Source organism: Xyrauchen texanus, chromosome 12 (genome assembly GCF_025860055.1).
Source record: "Xyrauchen texanus isolate HMW12.3.18 chromosome 12, RBS_HiC_50CHRs, whole genome shotgun sequence".
NCBI lineage: Eukaryota > Metazoa > Chordata > Actinopteri > Cypriniformes > Catostomidae > Xyrauchen > Xyrauchen texanus.
In genome coordinates this window covers 3,846,112-3,867,072 of record NC_068287.1, presented here as the reverse complement: position 1 = coordinate 3,867,072, position 20,961 = coordinate 3,846,112, and the positions used below count along the sequence as shown (strand labels likewise).

The window sequence follows — 20,961 nt, the reverse complement described above, 5'->3', positions numbered from 1 at the left end:
AAAAGAGATCTTCAGAAAAGCCATGAATCAAGTCAACCAGTTTCAAAGTGAACCACAACTTTACAAACTTTGATTTCATTTTTGAAGCAAAAAAGTACTTGAAAATCTGATTCAAAATAAAAAAGTACAAATAATGTGTATTAACTTCTTTAACAAGAGAATGAACTACAATCCCATGAAGTAGGGGTAGGCGATATGACCAAAATCTTATATCACGATATGAGTAATTTTATATAACGATAATGATATATTTCGCAATACAGTCATTTGTTTCTGGAAAACCAATAAAAATCGGTTATCATAATAAACGCTGCGCCACATGGATAATTACATATCGCGACATACACGGTAGAGCAAAATCTCGGTCGACTGACACTTTATATCGTCGCCACAATATATATCGTCATAACGCCCAGCCCTACCATGAAGCAATGCGAATGACAATCAAATGAAAAATCATGGAAACATTTTAAACTACTGATCTGAAGTTGTTGATTATACTGTATGTATAAAAACAATATGTTTAAGTGTATATTGCAACATACTGTATGTATTCAGTACCATATGTACAAATTTATAAGTAGTATGAGACTGAAGGAAGAGCTACAAATGATTTTTGTGGGAATGTATACAAACCTATTTTCTGATTGGTGGATCTGACTTGAGGATTATGGGTAGTGTAGTTCTTGGGAATTTGGCTATTACACAATTGTTTTAAAAAAAAATTAAGAATGCGGACTGATGGTTTTCACAGAAGCATATACCATCAATAAACAACCTTTTTTTAAATCAAAGCTGCAACTTAAATAACTCAAATAAATAATTGATCTGAAACTACGATTAAAGTCTTGTTAACATTCACTATTTCAAGTTATTCATTCTTAAATTTAATAATAATTCTATTAAATGTTTCTAAGCCTTTACTGACATTCATATCTCCACCTTAAATCAAATGAAATTTTCCTCTTTCTCATAAGAGGACATAAGCAATAATGCTGGAAAGACAAATGGAATGAACTATTAATATTGTAGAAGGTGATATTTTCATGACTGACAGTATTATTAAAATACATCAGTTATTTATCACGGCTCAGAAATTAATTCCGATATTGCCTCTGCATTATTTCTCCCTCATTCAGTGGAAGACAGGAGACAGGAATATAAATGAATAAAATAGCTCCTGCTAATGTGTACAGACTCACCCCTTTACAAATGGACACGGCCTCTTTAGACAGGGATTTGGGGTAGGACACGTTGTGCTCCATTATGGATTGAAACAGCTCATCCTCGTCCTCTCCATCAAATGGAGGCTGTTGTTAGAAATAGATAAAACAATTTATCTTGATGATAGTTGATATGGAATATACACAATGTATCTACTGTTGGGTAATTGGACCCAGGAGCTCATATGTAAATGATGTAATCCTGGTAACCATTCTGGCAAAAGTCACAGGAAGTGTGTTTCACACTGAGGCTTGGACAGCACTCTATATACTTTATATCAATCTCTTAAATATGGGATTTTTGTGAAGCTTCACAATCATTCTGTCATTTTAATCTTTTTTTTTGTATGATGGCATTTTACCACCATCCATTACCATGACAAACTTTTGTAAAGCTGGACAGAACACACTCATACAGTACATACAGTAAAAATTCAGACTTATTCAGCAGCAATGCGGACATGTTTTCTGACATCAAACAAAGAATGCAAAAACTAGTTAGTCCACTCGAGCCTTCTCCCATTCCGTCCGTCACTCATTAGCTAGGGCTAAAAACTGGCCAGTCGGGGCCAAAAGCCTCGGACCTCGAGCTGCGATGCCAAAATCGATCCGCATTACCACCAATGGGCCAATAGCCCAGCAGTGTTACACTAAAACCCAGCCTTAATATGCCACCCTGGTGCCAACGTCGCACTCCCATTTCACAATAAAGACGAAAAACGCAGCTGAGGTATCATGTTGTTTAATTATCTAGAATATTGAGTTTATATAGTTTGTAAACATTAGCTAGCTAGCAAGATAAGTTAGCGTTGACAGCACAACGACTGTAACTGCCATGGTGTTCAGAGTGGTCTCTCCACTAACAGCGGGATGATGTCCCAACACACCGTCCATGATCTCGAACCATGAAATGTTCTTCCTTTGGACACCACTTTGTCCATTGTGCATTTTAATGGATTTGTAATGAAAAGAAAAAATCTGCAGGACTTTTGGTACAATAACAAGTTATTAAGGGCCAAGCACTGAAAGTGCATCCATTAGTGTTCTTATTAATATTCTTCTTCTTCCTCCACCATTTATGTCTATGGCAGCCCATAGAACTGTACATAGGAAAGTTCTGAAATTTGGACACACAAATTTGAGGTCTCTATCTCATACCATCTAGTGCCACCAACAGTTCAAATTTGCACTTAAGTTTATGATCATCACTTTTGATGTTACATACCATGTTTCATACCATGGGTTCAGTTTCCGCACGACTAGACTTTTCGCTATTTTGAATGTTCTCATATGCCGTGTGACCAATTTGCACAAAATTTGTCATATATCATCTAGGGACACTGAGGACAAATATATATTCAAGTTTTTTTGATAGATATGACCGTTTTCCAATATCACTTCAATTAATTTGACGGTGAGCACGCCAAAATGGACGAGAGGCTGTCTCATCACAATGCTTAGGCATATTGACACCAAACAGCCATCATGAATTGAGGGTACCTGCACAGTTTTGGCGCAGCACAATCTAGTGGCAGGAGTTATATTTAACTTCCAAATAGTTTGGCCTAAAATGATCAGGCAGGTCTCTTTAGATTACTTTGGGCATACTGAGTCTAATGAAAGCCAATTTTCCTATTTCGGCCATTTTGGGCATCGGCCATTTTAAAATTGGTTGAGAAATGCTGTATTTTACAAACACATTGGCGTACCATTAAGAAACTCAGTATACATCATCAGCACTATACCTTGAGGGTACAGATAACGGTTTGGGCCAACGCCACCTTGTGGTCAAAAGTTATAAAGAAATGCTTAAAAATGCTTAGAATGTTTCATTATTTTGGCATATCATCCAGTCACTGCTCTCTACAGATTCCTTGGGTCATGTTGAATACCCTGATATCAAATTTGCCACTCCTCCTAAGCCGTTAGTCCGATTTGCACGAAATTGTTTGTGTATCATCTAGGGACACTCACGAAAAACAAAACGGTTCTCAAATAGCACACCAACGAATTTGATGGCAAGTCGCCAAAAAGCATCTGAGGCTGTTTCTTTGCAACGTTTTGCCGTACACCCTGACCTCACAAAAGTTTTTTGCTGCTTTACCTAAAGTCATAATCAGTGATGTCCAGTGCCCTACATTAGTGTGCTTGGCCCCGTAATTGCTGCTTGCGGCTGTATTAACATTTATATATGCAAATGTAACATAAAATGCACTCATTGTTCCATCAGAAGGGCTCTGTGCAAACCAAAGTCTCAAGTCTCTTTTGTATGTTCTACCATCATGCCCTGTTGCTCAGAGACAGCGAGTTCGGCTGATGTGCTTGTCTGTGGCGTTAGCTGATCACAGCAGGGCTGCAATCACAGTTTTTCAAATCGGCTCTAAAAAGCCTGAACGTCTGACTCATTTTTGAGAATACAAAATGATTCAGAACAACTTTCTGGTGAGAGACGTTGACCTACCTGCCCAGCCAGCATCTCGTAGAGAAGGACACCATACGCCCACCAGTCCACTGATTTACCATACGGCTGATACGCGATAATCTGTAGAGGAACAGGAAACGCATCATGTAACGCATCATTTTCTTTCCAGTCATTCATTCTGCTTTGTATGGAAACATTATTCAATCTCCATTTGTATGTCAAGAGCACAATGCATCTTTCATTACATCTCAAGAGGTGGTCTGTTGCTATTTTTAACAAGTTGATGTTATAATTGCTTTTTTCCTCTCACTGATCCACTTACACCCATATTTTCAGAGCTCACACACAAATGAGTGAGTGTAATAACAGGGTGAGATAATGAGGGGTTTGTTACGGACAATGTGTATTTTATGTCACAGTTTGAATGCCACACTTTCTATCTTAACTACAATGTATTGTTAATATATGCACTAAGCGAATAATTACTTCTATCCAAATTCTTTATTACCTCTAGTAATACTTTAAAAAAATGTTGGATTAGGGTCAATGGAGTGATGCTCATTATGTTTTTCAGATATTGCTTGAAAACTTAAGAATTGCAGTTTATACAGTACATACAATTATTTGAACAATAACCTTTTCAACATATATATGCAGTACTGTGCAAATGTTTTAGGCACATAAGATGTTTCACAAAAGCATTTGTCTTAAGATGGTTATTTATATCTTCAGCTTTAGTGTGTCAATAGGAAATATAAATGTTGGACTCTCAAACATTACTTTTGCAAATAGAAAAGTTTAGAATACGAGAACAGGGAGCCCTGCAACAGATGTCATGGCCCCCACAGACCCCCCACTGAACATCGAGTCAGTCTGAGATCACATAAAGACACAGAAGTAATTGAGAAGTAATTTGACTGTGACTTGAAGTCACAGTCAAAAAGCAGCAGGTTAAACTCTAAGGCTAACCCTGTAAGCTCTGAAGGTGTTTTAAAAGATTTATTGTTTCAGTGGCATACCCAAAATTAAAGGCTTATAACTTGAAAAAAAAAAAAAAACTGTTAGAAGGAGGGTAAAGTGTTTGGTATAATTGTAAAGAAACCTTTTCAAATTGTTTAATGATATAGATTATGTTACATTCTGAGACTCTATAGCATAAGAAACTGCATAAATATTTTTGTTGAATACATTTTACATTATATACAGTATATCTGGGTGCAATTAAGGTGTCTCCAAAAACCTGCTTTTGTTTTGTTCCCAAAAATGTCTGAGAAACTGTATCTGAGAACAATTTTGTGTTCATTCGACAAAAGCAATCAAAAGTTTTTGTGTTACAAAAATAATTTATCATAGTGTCCAAAAACTTCTCCAAACAAACAGAACATAATAATTATACATTTAAACTAATTACACATGCAAACACAACAATGACTAAAGGATTGATAACATGAATACATGATTTTAGTAATTAGATATCACAGAATGAGCCTGTGTTATTTACTTGGCGCCATCTCCTGGTGGTCATGTGTAACAATGTGCTTCATGTGGATTATCTAATGATCTATGCATCTGATTATCTTGTGAGTGCTCAATTGAAAGATAATCACTTCCTCTATGTAATGATATGTGATATATCATTAAGTAATGGTTTATGTTCCGTTTATTTTTCATGAAGTTATAAGCAAAAGCATGCCAACATACCTGTAATTGTCAAATACATTTACTTAGCTATTATTAGCTATATTTCTGTCTGTGAGTAAAACAAATAGGCTGGTTGTATTCTACTCTTTGAGAGCTTTCCAACAACACATGACACATGGCTATTTGATGAGTTTTTTAAAAAGCGCACAACATCTCATCATCTCCATACATTCACTTGATGGTTATACCAATTTGCAGACTCGATAAATAAACACTTTTTTTTTTTTAAATGAAATAAAACTTTTGTATGCAACAATGTACGACATACAATACAATATGTATATAGTGCAAAGTCGAAGTAAATGTGGTTTATGTGTGTTAGTCTCACAGCGGCTGTGGGGTTTTATCATGACAGAGGGCACACAGAGAGAACGAGTCTACTACACACACTGTCTACTGTCATTCACATCAACAGTCTGACCTTAAAAGCACTCCCGCCAACAACACACATAAAACATAGAAACAGACTCATACATAATACATTCAAACGAATAAAACAGTAACTATTAACAACATTCCCCCTTGGGATATTTTTCATTGTATACTGTACGTCCTGCATGAACTATGATGCTGTTGAATAACATGGAATTGCCCATTTTTATGCTGAAAAAGCTGAAGTGTGTAACTTGTGTTCAAATACTTTCTCCTTTCTCAGCTTAATATTCAATATTCTTGAAAACTGTAAACAAAGTTTCTCTGAGGCACTATGAAAATTCCTCGGTTTTGAGCAACCCGACACAATAACATTGACTGGACCAATGGCGTGAGTTAGGGGCACGCCATTCCGTTTGATTAACGGAAGACGGGGGCGTACTCAGATCAACACGATCACGTGGGAAGTTGGCATTTTGTGTCAGATAATTTACTCTAAAGTCGGCCACATAATGACGACTCGCTCAATGTCCTTGTTGCATCAGTAGCATATGAGACCCTGGTTCGGATCTCGCATTTAAACCAGGAAGTAACTGTATTCGCATAATCAGTGGCATGTGCGAATCAGAGGTTGCATTTTGCATTTTTACATTATATTTTTACTCCACTGATGGTTAGGTTTAGGTTTGGGTTTTGGTTGGGGTTCTAGTTTCTAAAGTATGCATTCCTCTGCACTGTATTACAACAGAAAACACTTACTTTTGGCACCCCTCCATGGACATTACACCAGGAAAATGAAGCTCACACGTGCCCACATGGCAACACTTACCACTTTGGCCATTTGGCAGTGTTTCGAATTTCGGTAAGCACAGACTTATTTAGCTAAAGAAAAGTCGTCTACTGTTTCCGATTTCACTGTGAGATCAGTCTGTTCAGAAAACTGTTTTTGGTGCTGCTAGTGATGCAGAAATGACACACTACCAGCTTTATCTGTCTCATCAGCCAGATGAATCATCTTGACCAGCACCTGTGTTAGTAAAGCTACCTTGAAAATGTTGTTTGCCAAGCTACAAAATACTACTCAGTAGTAGTAGTTAAACTATAGTCAATGGACCCACATTATATTAAGTGTCTTTAACTACTATGTGCTAACATTAAAATATACACTCACCTAAAGGATTATTAGGAACACCATACTAATACTGTGTTTGACCCCCTTTCGCCATCAGAACTGCCTTAATTCTACGTGGCATTGATTCAACAAGGTGCTGAAAGCATTCTTTAGAAATGTTGGCCCATATTGATAGGATAGCATCTTGCAGTTGATGGAGATTTGTGGGATGCACATCCAGGGCACGAAGCTCCCGTTCCACCACATCCCAAAGATGCTCTATTGGGTTGAGATCTGGTGACTGTGGGGGCCATTTTAGTACAGTGAACTCATGTTCAAGAAACCAATTTGAAATGATTCGAGCTTTGTGACATGGTGCATTATCCTGCTGGAAGTAGCCATCAGAGGATGGGTACATGGTGGCCATAAAGGGATGGACATGGTCAGAAACAATGCTCAGGTAGGCCGTGGCATTTAAACGATGCCCAATTGGCACTAAGGGGCCTAAAGTGTGCCAAGAAAACATCCCCCACACCATTACACCACCACCACCAGCCTGCACAGTGGTAACAAGGCATGATGGATCCATGTTCTCATTCTGTTTTTTCTGACTCTACCATCTGAATGTCTCAACAGAAATCGAAACTCATCAGACCAGGCAACATTTTTCCAGTCTTCAACTGTCCAATTTTGGTGAGCTTTTGCAAATTGTAGCCTCTTTTTCCTATTTGTAGTGGAGATGAGTGGTACCCGGTGGGGTCTTCTGCTGTTGTAGCCCATCCGCCTCAAGGTTGTGCGTGTTGTGCCTTCACAAATGCTTTGCTGCATACCTCGGTTGTAACGAGTGGTTATTTCAGGCAAAGTTGCTCTTCTATCAGCTTGAATCAGTCGGCACATTCTCCTCTGACCTCTAGCATCAACAAGGCATTTCGCCCACAGGACTGCCGCATACTGGATGTTTTGCCCTTTTCACACCATACTTTGTAAACCCTAGAAATGGTTGTGCATGAAAATCCCAGTAACTGAGCAGATTGTGAAATACTCAGACCGGCCCGTCTGGCACCAACAACCATGCCACACTCAAAATTGCTTAAATCACCTTTCTTTCCCATTCCGACAATCAGTTTGGAGTTCAGGAGATTGTCTTGACCAGGACCACACCCCTAAATGCATTGAAGCAACTGCCATGTGATTGGTTGATTAGATAATTGCATTAATGAGAAATTGAACAGGTGTTCCTAATAATCCTTTAGGTGAGTGTATACAATACAGTTAATCTATTGTGTAACTACATGTTGTTCTGCAAAATTCTCACAAAATTCACATTTGCTGCTACTGAGGTTGATGTGTTGGTAGGGGGTAGGGTTAGGGTTTAGGGTAAGGTTAACAGTGTAACTTCAGATGTATTTACTTATTTAGATCTTATGTATTTACATAAGAAGTACATAGTATTACATGCTTAAGCACATAGATAGCTAATATACAGTGGGTCCATCGAACTACTCTTTTAAAAAAGTAGTTGTAAGTTAAAGTAGTTGTAACAAGCTGCCAACTTATTCAAATGCATAGTTTTTAGTTACTGGTGATATTGTAGAAATTAAAACAGCTTTTATAATGTTACTGATATGACTGGGTCTTCATTTTAATGTGAGTGATCATGATTTCATACATACTACATTTATCGAAATTACATTAATATCTTTGGGAGTAATACTTTTTAATGAGGAAAAAATACTGAGTGCATCTTTAAGTCATCGTCTTCTTTTTATAAGTGAAACATTTAATTAATTGCTGCTGTTTAATCTACTTTAACTCAGTTTGAGAAAATAGGGTGATGTCTAGTTTAGTATCAATTTACATGTTCAATTTAATGTTGCGACACAAAGTACATAGTGTCACCCTAATTAAAGGTCTATGAAATAATATCATTTGATTGTTAGATTTAAAATATATATATATATCTATACCACAGTTAGTTCTGGTCTTTGAATCTGATTGGACGAGAGACATCCCATGAGCACTGATGGTCTGACAGCATGATTTACTGTGTGTATCACTCTGCTTGTGTTCATGCTGTTCTAAACTAAAGTGTAAGAGCATTGCATATTTGTTAAGAGTTACTGTCTATATTTTTTTTAAATGACATATGTTAGCCATTATAATTAAGATGATAATTAGCCATTATGTTTATTTTTTTATTATGGTTTATCTAAAAACATAACAGTAAATTTATGGAGAAATACATCAGTATATGGAGAAATACATCAGTATAAGTTATGGAAAAAGACTTATTAATAAATTATTACTAATGTAGTATTTATAAGCCATTTATAATCATATTTAATTTACATCGAAGCTCAAGAATGTAATATTACGAGTGAAACACACCATAAAATCTAAGGACAGCAGGATAAACGGTATTACATAGAGTATATGTGAGGTAATATGAGTTATTTATAATTATTTCCAATTTGCTTTGACTTTCTTGCATTAAAATGTTGATAGAGTTTGAGAAATATGTGTTTACTGTGCAAGTGACACAATTAAAGAGCACTGTTACATACACTGATAAGCCAAAATATCACAGGTGAAATGAATAACATTGATCATCTCCTAACAAGGCCACATGTCAAGGTCTGGGTAGATTAAATGGTAAGCGAACAATCAGTTCTTGTAGTCAATGTGCTGAATGCGCAGGAGTAAAGACCTGAGCGACTTTGACAAGAGTCAAATTGTTATGACCAGAAGACTGGGTCAGAGCGTCTCCAAAACGGCAAGACTTGTGGGTTGCTCCCGGTCAGAAGTGCTGAGTACCTGCCGACAGTGGTCCGAGGAGAGACAAACCACAAACCGGTGACAGGGTGTTGGGCCGCCAAGGCTCATTTTTGCATGAGTGCAACAAAGATTATCCCATCTGGTCCAACTGACAGAAGGTCTACTGTGGTACAAGTCACAGAAAATGTTAATGATGGTTACAGGAGGAATGTGTCACAACACAGAGCGAATTGCACCCTGATGCATATCGGGCCGTGTAGTTGCAGACCGGTCAGAGAGCCCATGATGACCCCTGTCCACCGTCAAAAGTGCCTACAATGGACATGCAAGCTGGACCTTGGGCACTAGAAGAAGGTCACCTGTTGCGAAGAGTCCCGTTTTCTTTTACATCATATGGATGGCAGTGTACATGTGCGCCACTTAACTGGGGAAGTGATGACACCAGGATGGATTGTGGGAAGACGTTAAGCCAGTGGAGGGAGTGTGATGCTCTGTGCAATGTTCTGCTGGGAAACCCTGTGTCCGGCCATTCATCTGGACTTCAATTTGACATTTGCCACCAACCTAAACATCATTGCAGGTACACTTTCTGGCCTCTTTCAGCAGGATAAAGTGCCACACTGCACACATTGTTCGGGAATGGTTTGAGAAACATGATGAAGAGTTGAAAGGTGTTGCCCTGGCCTTAAAATTCCCCAGATCTCAATCCAATTTCAGCCCGGGCCACTTCAGCATTATATATGCCGTAAAAGTGCCGGTGGAAAATCTGATTTGGTAGCAACCATGCAATATCCAATAATATTGCATATTTTGTGCATTTAAAATACACATTTGTCAATAAAGCATTGAATTTGAGGTTGAGATGTATATGTACATTATTATATTTACAGTAACATCTGAGAGAAAATGAATGCCTAATCTGAAGAAATAAACAAAAGACACAAACACACACATGACGGTCAGCTTCTCTCTCTCTCTCTCATCGCACCACCTTTTGCAGTCAGCCTTTATCCCTCTCGGAGGCTTAATTTGCCTGATAAGGGACCGGGTGTGTAGAATCACGAGCCGGCCCCGCCCTCCGCCCTGTCACAGATACATTTGAAGTTTTGACCAGAGCTGATTGTTGTTCTGGGTAGCGATGTTTTGTTTTAGGTCCAGGGGAAGGCTCATTAATATTCATGGTGAAAGAGCTAACTGATTGGTCAGTGAGATGTTCCATTTACCTTCCATCATACATTTTAGAAATCAGCTCATGGACCGCATGAAATAAGGTGGTGGGCCGGTTTTGGCACACAAGCCTTGAGTTTGACACCTGTGATCTGTGGGATGTGCTGGTCCAACAAGTTTGATCGACAGCAGCTCCACCTCGCAACTTACAGGACTTGAAGGATCTGCTGCAAATGTCTTGGTGCCAGATACCACAGGACACCTTTAGGGGTCTTGTAAAGTCCATACCTCGGTGGGTTGGTGCAGTTTTGGCAGCACGTGGAGGACCAACGGCATATTATGCTGTTCACACTGTCATCCAATATGTACAGATCTGTGCCACATGTGAGGGGAAAAACTCAGATATGGGTCACATTCAGCCGCGGTGTGTGAACGTAGCCATAGATCGGAGAGGGGGAGGGGAAATATCTGCCGCTCCATTTCACTCACATACACTGTTCCAGATGGCCTTGATGGCTTGGTGACATGCAAAGCTTGATGTTTTCCCTTCTTTTGAAACTATTTTTTTGGCAGATAATTTTTGAATTTCACTCTTTCATTCCAAATCAGCACCTGTTTGCAAGAGCTCATTCAAACTATTAATCAACTTTAATGGAGAAAAGATTATTTTTCGTGACCTTATTATCGGCTCATTTCTTTATTTGTCAAAAATGGTGCGTCTGAAGACAATAATAATACAAGATAGTCCAATCTGAAGAGCTAAAATGAAAATATCTGCTCAGATCACTCATTTAGTGTACTGCATGTACATATTGTGTTACCGAAAATAAAATCCCATCTGCAATAATATAAAGGCTGCAGACGGGGCTGTCATGTGATTGGCCGAGGACTGCAGACAGGTTTGTATATAGTCAGGACAGATGGAGAGGTGGGCTGCTTTTGAATGAGTAAATGGTGCAGTCAGCACATCAGATGTGCCATAGTTTCTAGAAGAAATTGAGATGGTAGAATAACAATGACCTTCTTTAGACTCTAAATACACGCAGGGCCATGATAATTGTGTCTGTGCCTGTGTGTGCTCTATCTGCAAACGTTTTGAACCCTACATTATTTTCCTTTTCCTTGTGGACTCGGAATTTCAGTACAGAGTTAAAGGAATAGTGAAAATAAAAATGTTTGAATATCATATCCTCATCCTCATGAGACATTTTGCAGAATGTGCTAGCTCTTTTCAATGCAATGATAAAGAATGGTGGCAGACACCTTCAAGCTCCTAAAGGGACAAAAAAGCCCCATAAAAGTAGTCCATACAACATGTGTGCTATATTCCAAGACCTCTGAAAGCATCCGATTACTTTGATTGAAAAACAGGACGGATTTTAAGTAGATATTCACTAACAATCTTCTGCCGTAGCACGTAAATCTCAATTGCTTCTACATATGGCTCTTTAAGATGCGTTGTGTCAGGATTTACGACAACGAGGCCAAACACCATTGGTACTCACATTCGATATTAATGAGTTTGGGAAGCTACTTTAATGTAGTTCAAGCTACTCTTTCAAAAAAAGTAATTATCTACACTACAAGCTACTAGGGGTGTAACGGTACATGTACTCGTCCCAAACAATCACGGTACTGACGTCACGGTTCGGTGCATGCAGTCAGATGAAGAATACATCTGAGTCAGTCACAGGTGATCCACGCTCCAATCCAGAAGGGGGCGCGTGCGGTTATACAACGCTGTTTGCTAACCGCCAACAGGAAAAAGAGAAGAAGAAGAGTTCAGATGACATGTGAGAGCTTGAAGACCCGCCTGCTTGTTTTAAATCAGCAGTGTGGGAAAGTTTCAGGTTCCCAGTGGACTACGGCAGCAGTGGAGAGCGAGTGGTAGATAGGATGAGGATGGTGTGTCAGCGTTGTAAGGCAGCTCTATGGTATGTGAGTGGAAATACGTCCAACATGCTAACACATATCAGATGACATCATTAATCTATTTATTTTGTACTTTTACAACACAAGAGATGCTTTTCAGTTTTGTAGCTGATTGTGACCAAATACCTTTTGTTTTTTATCAGCCCTACAAAAACATACGACCTATGCAAGTGTGCATTCTGTTTACTGCTTAGTGTTTAATAGACTAAAGGAGGCTGTACTGTACTAACTACCTCAGGAGGGACTAAATGCTGCTAGGTGGAAAAAAAAACTGTTCAAAATATATGAAAAGAAACCTAGCATTTGGGATTTGTTGCTTTATCCTGTTGTATCGAACAGTGACTACAAAACCGAGGTATGTACCGAACCGGGACTTCTGTGTACCGTTACACCCCCACAAGCCACTAACAAAAAGTAGCTAATAACATTGAAGCTATTTAAAGAAAATTTTTTTTTTTAGGTACAGTGGTAAGAAAAAGTATGTGAACCCTTTGGAATTAGCTGGTTTTCTGAATTAATTGGTCATTAAACGTGATCTCATCTTCATTAAAGTCACAAGTATACACAAACACAATGTGCTTAAGCTAACAACACACAAACAATTATAATCTTTCATGTGTTTACTGAACACTTATCATTAAACATTCACAGTGCTGTGGAAAAAGTAAGTGAACCCTTGGATTTAATAACTGGTTGATCCTCTTTTAGCAGCAATAACCTCAACCAAGCATTTCCGTTAGCTGCGGAATTTTGGACCATTCTTCATTACAGAACTGCTTCAGTTCAGCTATATTCTGAGGATGTCTAGTGTGAACAACTCTCTGGAAGTCATTCCACACCATCTCTATTGGGTTAAGGTCTGGGCTCTGACTGGGACACTCCAAAAGGTGGATTTTCTTCTTTTGAAGCCATTCTGTAGTGTATTTACTTCGATATTTAAGGTCATTGTCCTGCTGCATCACTCAACTTCTACCGAGCTTCAGATGGCGCACAGCCACCCTGACATTATCCAGTAGGATATCTTGATAATCTTGGGAATTGATATTTCCCTCGATGATTGCAAGCAGTCCAGGCCCCAAAGCAGCCCCAAATCATGATGCTCTCTCCACCGTACTTCACCGTTAGGATGATGTTTTCATGTTGGTATGCAGTGCTGTGTGTTTTTCCCAAGCAATTCAACTGTAGTTTCATTGGGCCTCAAAACATTGTCCCAGTAGCATTGTAGAGTGTCAGGGTGGTCTTTGGCAAACTTCAGACGAGCAGAAATGTTTTTGTTGGAAAGCAGCAGCTTCCTTCATGGTGTCTTGCCATGGACACTGTGACTGTTTAACGTTTTCTGTATAGTAGACTCATAAACAGAGATGTTAACAAGTTACATCGTCTTTAGCTGCCACTCTAGGGTTCCTTTTTACATCATTGAGCATTCTGTGGTGTGCCCTTTTAGTCTTCTTGGCTGGATGGCCACTTCTAGAGAGAGTAGCCACAGTACTAAATTGTCTCCATTTACATACAGTTTGTCTAACTGCTGACAGATTAATATCTAAGCTCTTTGAGATAACTTTGTAACCCTTTCCAGGTTTATGCAAAGCAACAATTCTTGATCTTAAGTATTCTGAGATCTTTTTTTGCAAGGAATGATCCACGTCAGCAGATGCTGCTTGTGAATGGCAAACTCAAAATATTTGAGTGCTTTTTATAAGTCAAAGTAGCTCTAACCCTCACCTCCAATCTCATTTAATTAATTAGACGCCAGGCTTGCCAACTCCTGACTCTAATTAGATTTTGCTGAAGCCAATGACCTAAGGGTTCACATCTTTTTTCCAACCTACACTGTGAATGTTTGATTGATGTACTCAATATGTGCAAGAAAAATACAATAATTTGTGTGTTATTAGTTAATTATAGTAACTTAGATGAAGACCAAACCAGATTTTAAGACACATTTACATATAAATGCAGGTAATTCCAAAGGGTTCAAATACTTTTATTTGCCACTGTACATAACAATCAGTGGAAGTTTTTGAATTATGCACTAAATTACCTGATAGTTATAAAGGCTACTTAATTTAGGTAACATTCCCTTACACAAATCAACTATGCTTTTACTACAGTAACCATAAAACAAACCCATTACTATAGTAAAACAATCATTTATTTATGTAAGGGTTAAACAAATAGTGTGACAACATTAAATTGGACATAAATGTATTTGCTTAACCTTGTGCGACCACGCATCCACATGTGTGGACGTTGTATTTTGGCTTACCTATACGTTACGCATAACTAAAATGAATAAAAACTGACTGAATACTGTTCACAAGACTCTAGACCATCATTTAAAGGGTTAACTTCTGCCGTACCGAGTCACATGACACAACAACATGCGGTCGATTTCCCTCCTACAAAAGTGCCTCTGGTAAGAAAAATATTTATGTTTTTTCATTGAAATGTGTTTGGTTGTAAAGAATAGAGTCTCTAGTTTAATTTGATATGCCGCTTTAAAGAATCCCTTCATTTTGGGATCTGGTAAACATGATGTCCACATATGTGGATACTGGCACCACATTTCCTCAAAAGTAGAAAAAACATGTTAGTTATTTTGAATAACTATCAACTCTAACACATCTGTGAATCATTTTGCTTCATTTTAAAATACATTTTGTTATCTCTGTGCGATACGATTCTATTCATTAACATTTGTAAATGCATTTCTATATATTTACTGTACATTTTCACTTTGAGAAGAAATGGGTTCATCCAAAATGTTTTATATGGACTTAATGAAAAAAATGAAAATGAAGTGCATTTTGAACTGCTCTGAGACCAGTGCAGACAGACAGCACACGGGAAGTTAAGTCATTCACTAAATAGGGAGCAAGGGAGTGCATAAGTTCAGCATTTTTGTCCTTTTCGTAGCTTGACAGCCCCATGTCTCTAAAAAATCCCTTTTGAGTTCAGTGGAAGAATGAAACAACACAATCTCCCTGTCTAGTGTTCATGTTCTTCAGTGCAGTGTAGGGAACACATCCAGGCCTGTCAGGTCACTGAGGACTCATCAAGAACTGAACTAAATGACCACATTATGAACTGCAATCAGTGCAGCACAGAACACAAGAGAAATCCTGATGAAAGAGTGAATGATTGATGCTGTTCTGAAAGATACACTTTCCTTTCCCGCTCAACTGCACTGGTTGAACCAGGCTTTGCACTTTATTATGCGTTCTCTCTGACTAATTGTGTTTGTCTTCCTATCTATTTATCTATACAACATTTTTAAAATAAGCACATGTAATTGCTAATTGTGTTGCCATTCTAGTCACTACATAAGTGCTTGTATTGAATATTTCCCTGACTGCTTGTGTTTAACTGATTATCCAGGTCACTGATCAAATGTGAGGAGATCAATAATTGAGGGATTACATGTAGCACAGAGTTTTCACAAACACATGAGCTAAAGACATCAGAATATCACACATGAATGAACACACGTGAATCTGGAGCTGCTTCAGACTAATGAAATATAAAGAGATGAAGGTTTCCTCATATTCCTGTGCTGTCTCTCCTCCCACCTACAGTATGTTTTTCACTCTGTGTGTCTCCTTTGTGTCATAGTGCTGGAGGAGGGCATGATGATCATGCGAAGTGTAGATGATTAAATAATCAGTGAAATATTTTTTTTTTTACTATATTTCAAATAAATGTAAATCATTTCTAAATATTTATTCAACCATACCTTACTAAAAAAATAAATAACAGCTTATTTAGGTTAATCTCCCATAAATATATTCCTGGATGACAAATAAGTAATTTATAAATATTTTTTATATTTTACATATTTTTATATACTTTATATCAAATGTATACTTTTATATTCTATATATGTATATCATATTTATTTTTTTATATCTAATTCTATTAAAATAAATAGCAATTATAAAACATTGTATAAGATAATATCTTACATTATCTTAATCTGTACAGTATAAATTAATATTAAATTTAAATCAGGAACTTAATTTCACTAAATAATTAGTGAAATATTTTATAAAATATTTTATATATTAAATCTACATTTTATATTTTATATAAAAATAAATATAATACTTTTTTATACTTAGTAAACCATACCTTAAAAGCTTATTTAGGTTAATCTTTGAATCTTTGGAAAAAAAATTTGTTATACTGGTTGAAAGTCTCACACTTCAATAGTTTAAGTGGTCAAAATGTAATATATACAGTATATATATATATATATATATATATATATATATATATATATATATATATATATATATATATATATATATATTCTGTGGAAGGGACAGGACTAAACTCTTATCGACCAATCATTGCATTCGGTTTGAATGTAATGATAGGATGTCCTTCCTGTGTGTTAATCTATATTTGCATACTGCCTCGCAACTTGTTCACGCAGACAATCACACGTCATCAGACAATCATCATTCCTTGACGCTGTGCAGAGCGACCAACCGAGCTCTCATTGTGAAAACTCTAACATGCAAAAATATTATATTAAAAAAAAAATAACTTATGACATTATACATTATATTATTGTGAAATGTGATGTTTTTACCTATTTTAAACAGTTTTTTTATTTCTTTTTTAAAAACATAATAACCGTAAATAAGTTATTTATGTTTGTTATTTTTGTAATGTCTAAACTGTGAATGAGACATGAGGTCATCAGAAACCGTTGCGATCGATTTCATTAACACGTCTCTCCTCCTGGCGCTTGAACTCTGCTCTGTGTGTGAGTTAATGTGTGATAGAGGAGGCGTGGCTTTAGAGACACCTCTGAAGCAAGGGCGGGCTCTATACTTTCAAAGTTAGCTTGCCTACTGCTAGCCTCTCTGGATTACACACCCTAGCTTTAATGTTAAATCTAAAACTTAGGAAATTTATTTCACAAAATAATTTGAGATTTTTTTTTAAATATTTAATATTCAATTATTTTAATCTACATTTTTATATTTTATATCCAAATTGATTTAAAAAAAAAAAATCTAATATTATTGAACCATATATAACTAAAATAAATAAATAAATAAACATATTTTAAAAAATCCTATTTATGTAAATCTTCTGGATGAGTTTATGTTCAGTGTGATTGGTTGGGGAGGAGTTTCAGGCCTGATGTTTTGTTTCAGAGGCATTGATTAAGACATCATTATCACATCTGTCTGGGTCACATGAACTCCTGCACTGTAAACCCTAATGTTGTCATTACTGGAAAAAAAAGTTGTCTTAATTAAAACTTGAAATGTCAAGTTTTGTGCTCAATACCTCAATTCAATTGTGTAATATTATTTATGTTTTTTTGGTTGCAAATAGTTTTGTGTGGTGTCACTATTAGGGTGACCCTGTTAAATCTCAATTCTCCTAATGCATGTGTAACTGACCATGTGTCTATGCATTTCTGTGGAGGAATAATTTATTTCATGATTGACCTTAAATCAGTTATAATCTTCTTTATTTGTGCTATTGTAATATCAAAATCTGTAAAGTAAAGCAATCATATTTACTGTAAATAGAAAATATGAATTTGTCTACTTGCATCTAGTTAACTGAAATAAAATAGTTAAGTTCATTCTATATGATCACCAATTTCAGTGAACTTAATTACACAAATTTGGAGACACCATTACTCAATTCAACTGAGGGAACAACTGTCCTCAATCAATTGTTTTCAGTGTGTGACCCTCACCCGAGACCCATGACTGCAGTCTCACCTCTGGGGCGATGTAATCGGGCGTTCCACAGAAGGTGCGCGTCGTCATGCCCTCAAACATGTTCTCCTTACACATGCCGAAGTCTGCGATCTTAATGTGACCCTCAGAGTCCAACATCACGTTGTCCAACTTCAAATCTCTGAGTACAAAGACAATAAAAGTAAATAAATAAATCATGTACATATACAGTATCTCACAAAAGTGAGTACACCCGTCACATTTTTGTAAATATTTGATTATATCTTTTCATGTGACAACACTGAAGAAATTACACTTTGCTACAATGTAAAGTCACGAGTGTACAGCTTGTATAAGTGTAAATTTGCTGTCCCTTCAAAATAACATCAACACACAGCCATTAATGTCTAAACCGCTGGCAACAAAAGTGAGTACACCCCTAAGTGAAAATGTCCAATTTGGGCCCAATTAGCCATTTTCCCTCCCCGGTGTCATGTGACTCGTTAGTGTTACAAGGTCTCAGGTGTGAATGGGGAGCAGGTGTGTTCAATTTGGTGTCATCGCTCTCACACTCCCTCAAACTGGTCACTGGAAGTTCAACATGGCACCTCATGGCAAAGAACTCTGAGGATCTGAAAACAAGAATTGTTGCTCTACATAAAGATGGCCTAGGCTATAAGAAGATTGCCAAGACCCTGACACTGAGCTGCAGCACGGTGGCCAAGACCATACAGCGGTTTAACAGGACAGGTTCCACTTAGAACAGGCCTCGCCATGGTCGACCAAAGTTGTTGAGTGCACGTGCTCAGTGTCATATCCAGAGGTTGTCTTTGGGAAATAGACGTATGAGTGCTGCCAGCATTGCTGCAGAGGTTGAGGGGGGGGGGGTCAGCCTGTCAGTGCTCAGACCATACGCCGCACACTGCATCAAATTGGTCTGCATGGCTGTCATCCCAGAAGGAAGCCTCTTCTAAAGATAGAAAAGCCCGCAAACAGTTTGCTGAAGACAAGCAGACTAAGGACATGGATTACTGGAACCATCTTATGTGGTCTGATGAGACTAAGATAAACGTATTTGGTTCAGATGGTGTCAAGCGTGTGGTGGAAACCAGGTGAGGAGTACAAAGACAAGTGTGTCTTGCCTACAGTCAAGCATGGTGGTGGGAGTGTCATGGTCTGGGGCTGCATGAGTGTTGCCAGCACTGGGGAGCTACAGTTCATTGAGGGAACCATGAATGCCAACATGTACTGTGACATACTGAAGCAGAGCATGATCCCCTCCCTTCGGAGACTGGGCCGCAGGGCAGTATTCCAGCATGATAATGACCCCAAACACACCTCCAAGATGACCACTGCCTTGCTAAAGAAGCTGAGGGTGAAGGTGATGGACTGGCCAAGCATGTCTCCAGACCTAAACCCTATTGAGCATCTGTGGGGCATCCTCAAACGGAAGGTGGAGGAGCACAAGGTCTCTAACATCCACCAGCTCCGTGATGTCATCATGGAGGAGTGGAAGAGGACTCCAGTGGCAACCTGTGAAGCTCTGGTGAACTCCATGCCCAAGAGGGTTAAAACAGTGCTGGAAAATAATGGTGGCCACAAAATATTGACACTTTGGGCCCAATTTGGACATTTTCACTTAGGGGTGTACTCACTTTTGTTGCCAGCGGTTTAGACATTAATGGCTGTGTGTCAAGTTATTTTGAGGGGACAGCAAATTTACATTGTTATACAAGCTGCACACTCACTACTTTACATTGTAGCAAAGTGTCATTTCTTAAGTGTTGTCACATGAAAAGATATAATCAAATATTTACAAAAATGTGAGGGGTGTACTGTATATGTCCCATCAGAGCATTTCAAGATTGTTTTTCTAATGCTGTCTCTGATGTAAACTTAAGGAGCTGAATTGCATTAGTGTTGGTGATTCTTTTTTGTGAATCAGTTCAAAATGTCAGTTTCACTGAATAGATTCAAAGCTCTTTGACTCATCACTCAAAAGTGTTCATGGAAGTATCTGTGTGGCATTGTTCATTTATATAAAATGTTTTAAAAATATATATTGTAGGTAAATATTGATTTTTCTATTGGTCCATATAAATGAATTTACTGTATTTTACTTGTTTTAGCGATACATATTTTAAATCTACTTGGCAACAATGGTTTAAATTAGGCTTCCTGAGATTGAAAAATATCACATTTCTAAGCCATTTCAAATCAAATACATAAACATTGAGAAATAATTAGAAAATATCAAGATGATATCGCCCTTCTCTAATTGACAGCCCAATAAAATAAGTCTCCTTATATACTCTGAAGAGTTTGCAGATAGTAAACAGTTACTGTCATGGACGTGTGTTTAGCTGAGTGCTGTGAGTGTGTTGGGTGTGTGTGAGTGGGCAGTGAGAGGACAGGGCGACCTCCGCCACGCTCAGCCAGCCTTCATCATCAAAGAGCATGATTAATGCAAGCTGAACGCTGCAGCCCCACAGGGGAAGTGAACGTGAGCGAGGGCTTGAATACAGACAGCGCTGCAGATAAACAGCCTTT

General features: G+C 37.8%; 1 protein-coding gene across 2 annotated transcripts in view; it reads right to left on the bottom strand.

Annotated features, from left to right (window-relative positions):
- The window catches only part of prkcab (protein kinase C, alpha, b), a 247,828-nt gene that overhangs the window by 5,748 nt on the left and 221,119 nt on the right, over window positions 1-20,961 (bottom strand). For both annotated transcript variants that reach the window (XM_052139685.1, XM_052139686.1), the window contains 3 exons: window positions 18,454-18,592; window positions 3,685-3,765; window positions 1,203-1,310 (listed from right to left, as the gene is read on the bottom strand). In XM_052139685.1, coding sequence (XP_051995645.1) covers window positions 1,203-1,310; window positions 3,685-3,765; window positions 18,454-18,592 — 328 coding nt within the window. The remainder of the gene's footprint in view (window positions 1-1,202; window positions 1,311-3,684; window positions 3,766-18,453; window positions 18,593-20,961) is intronic.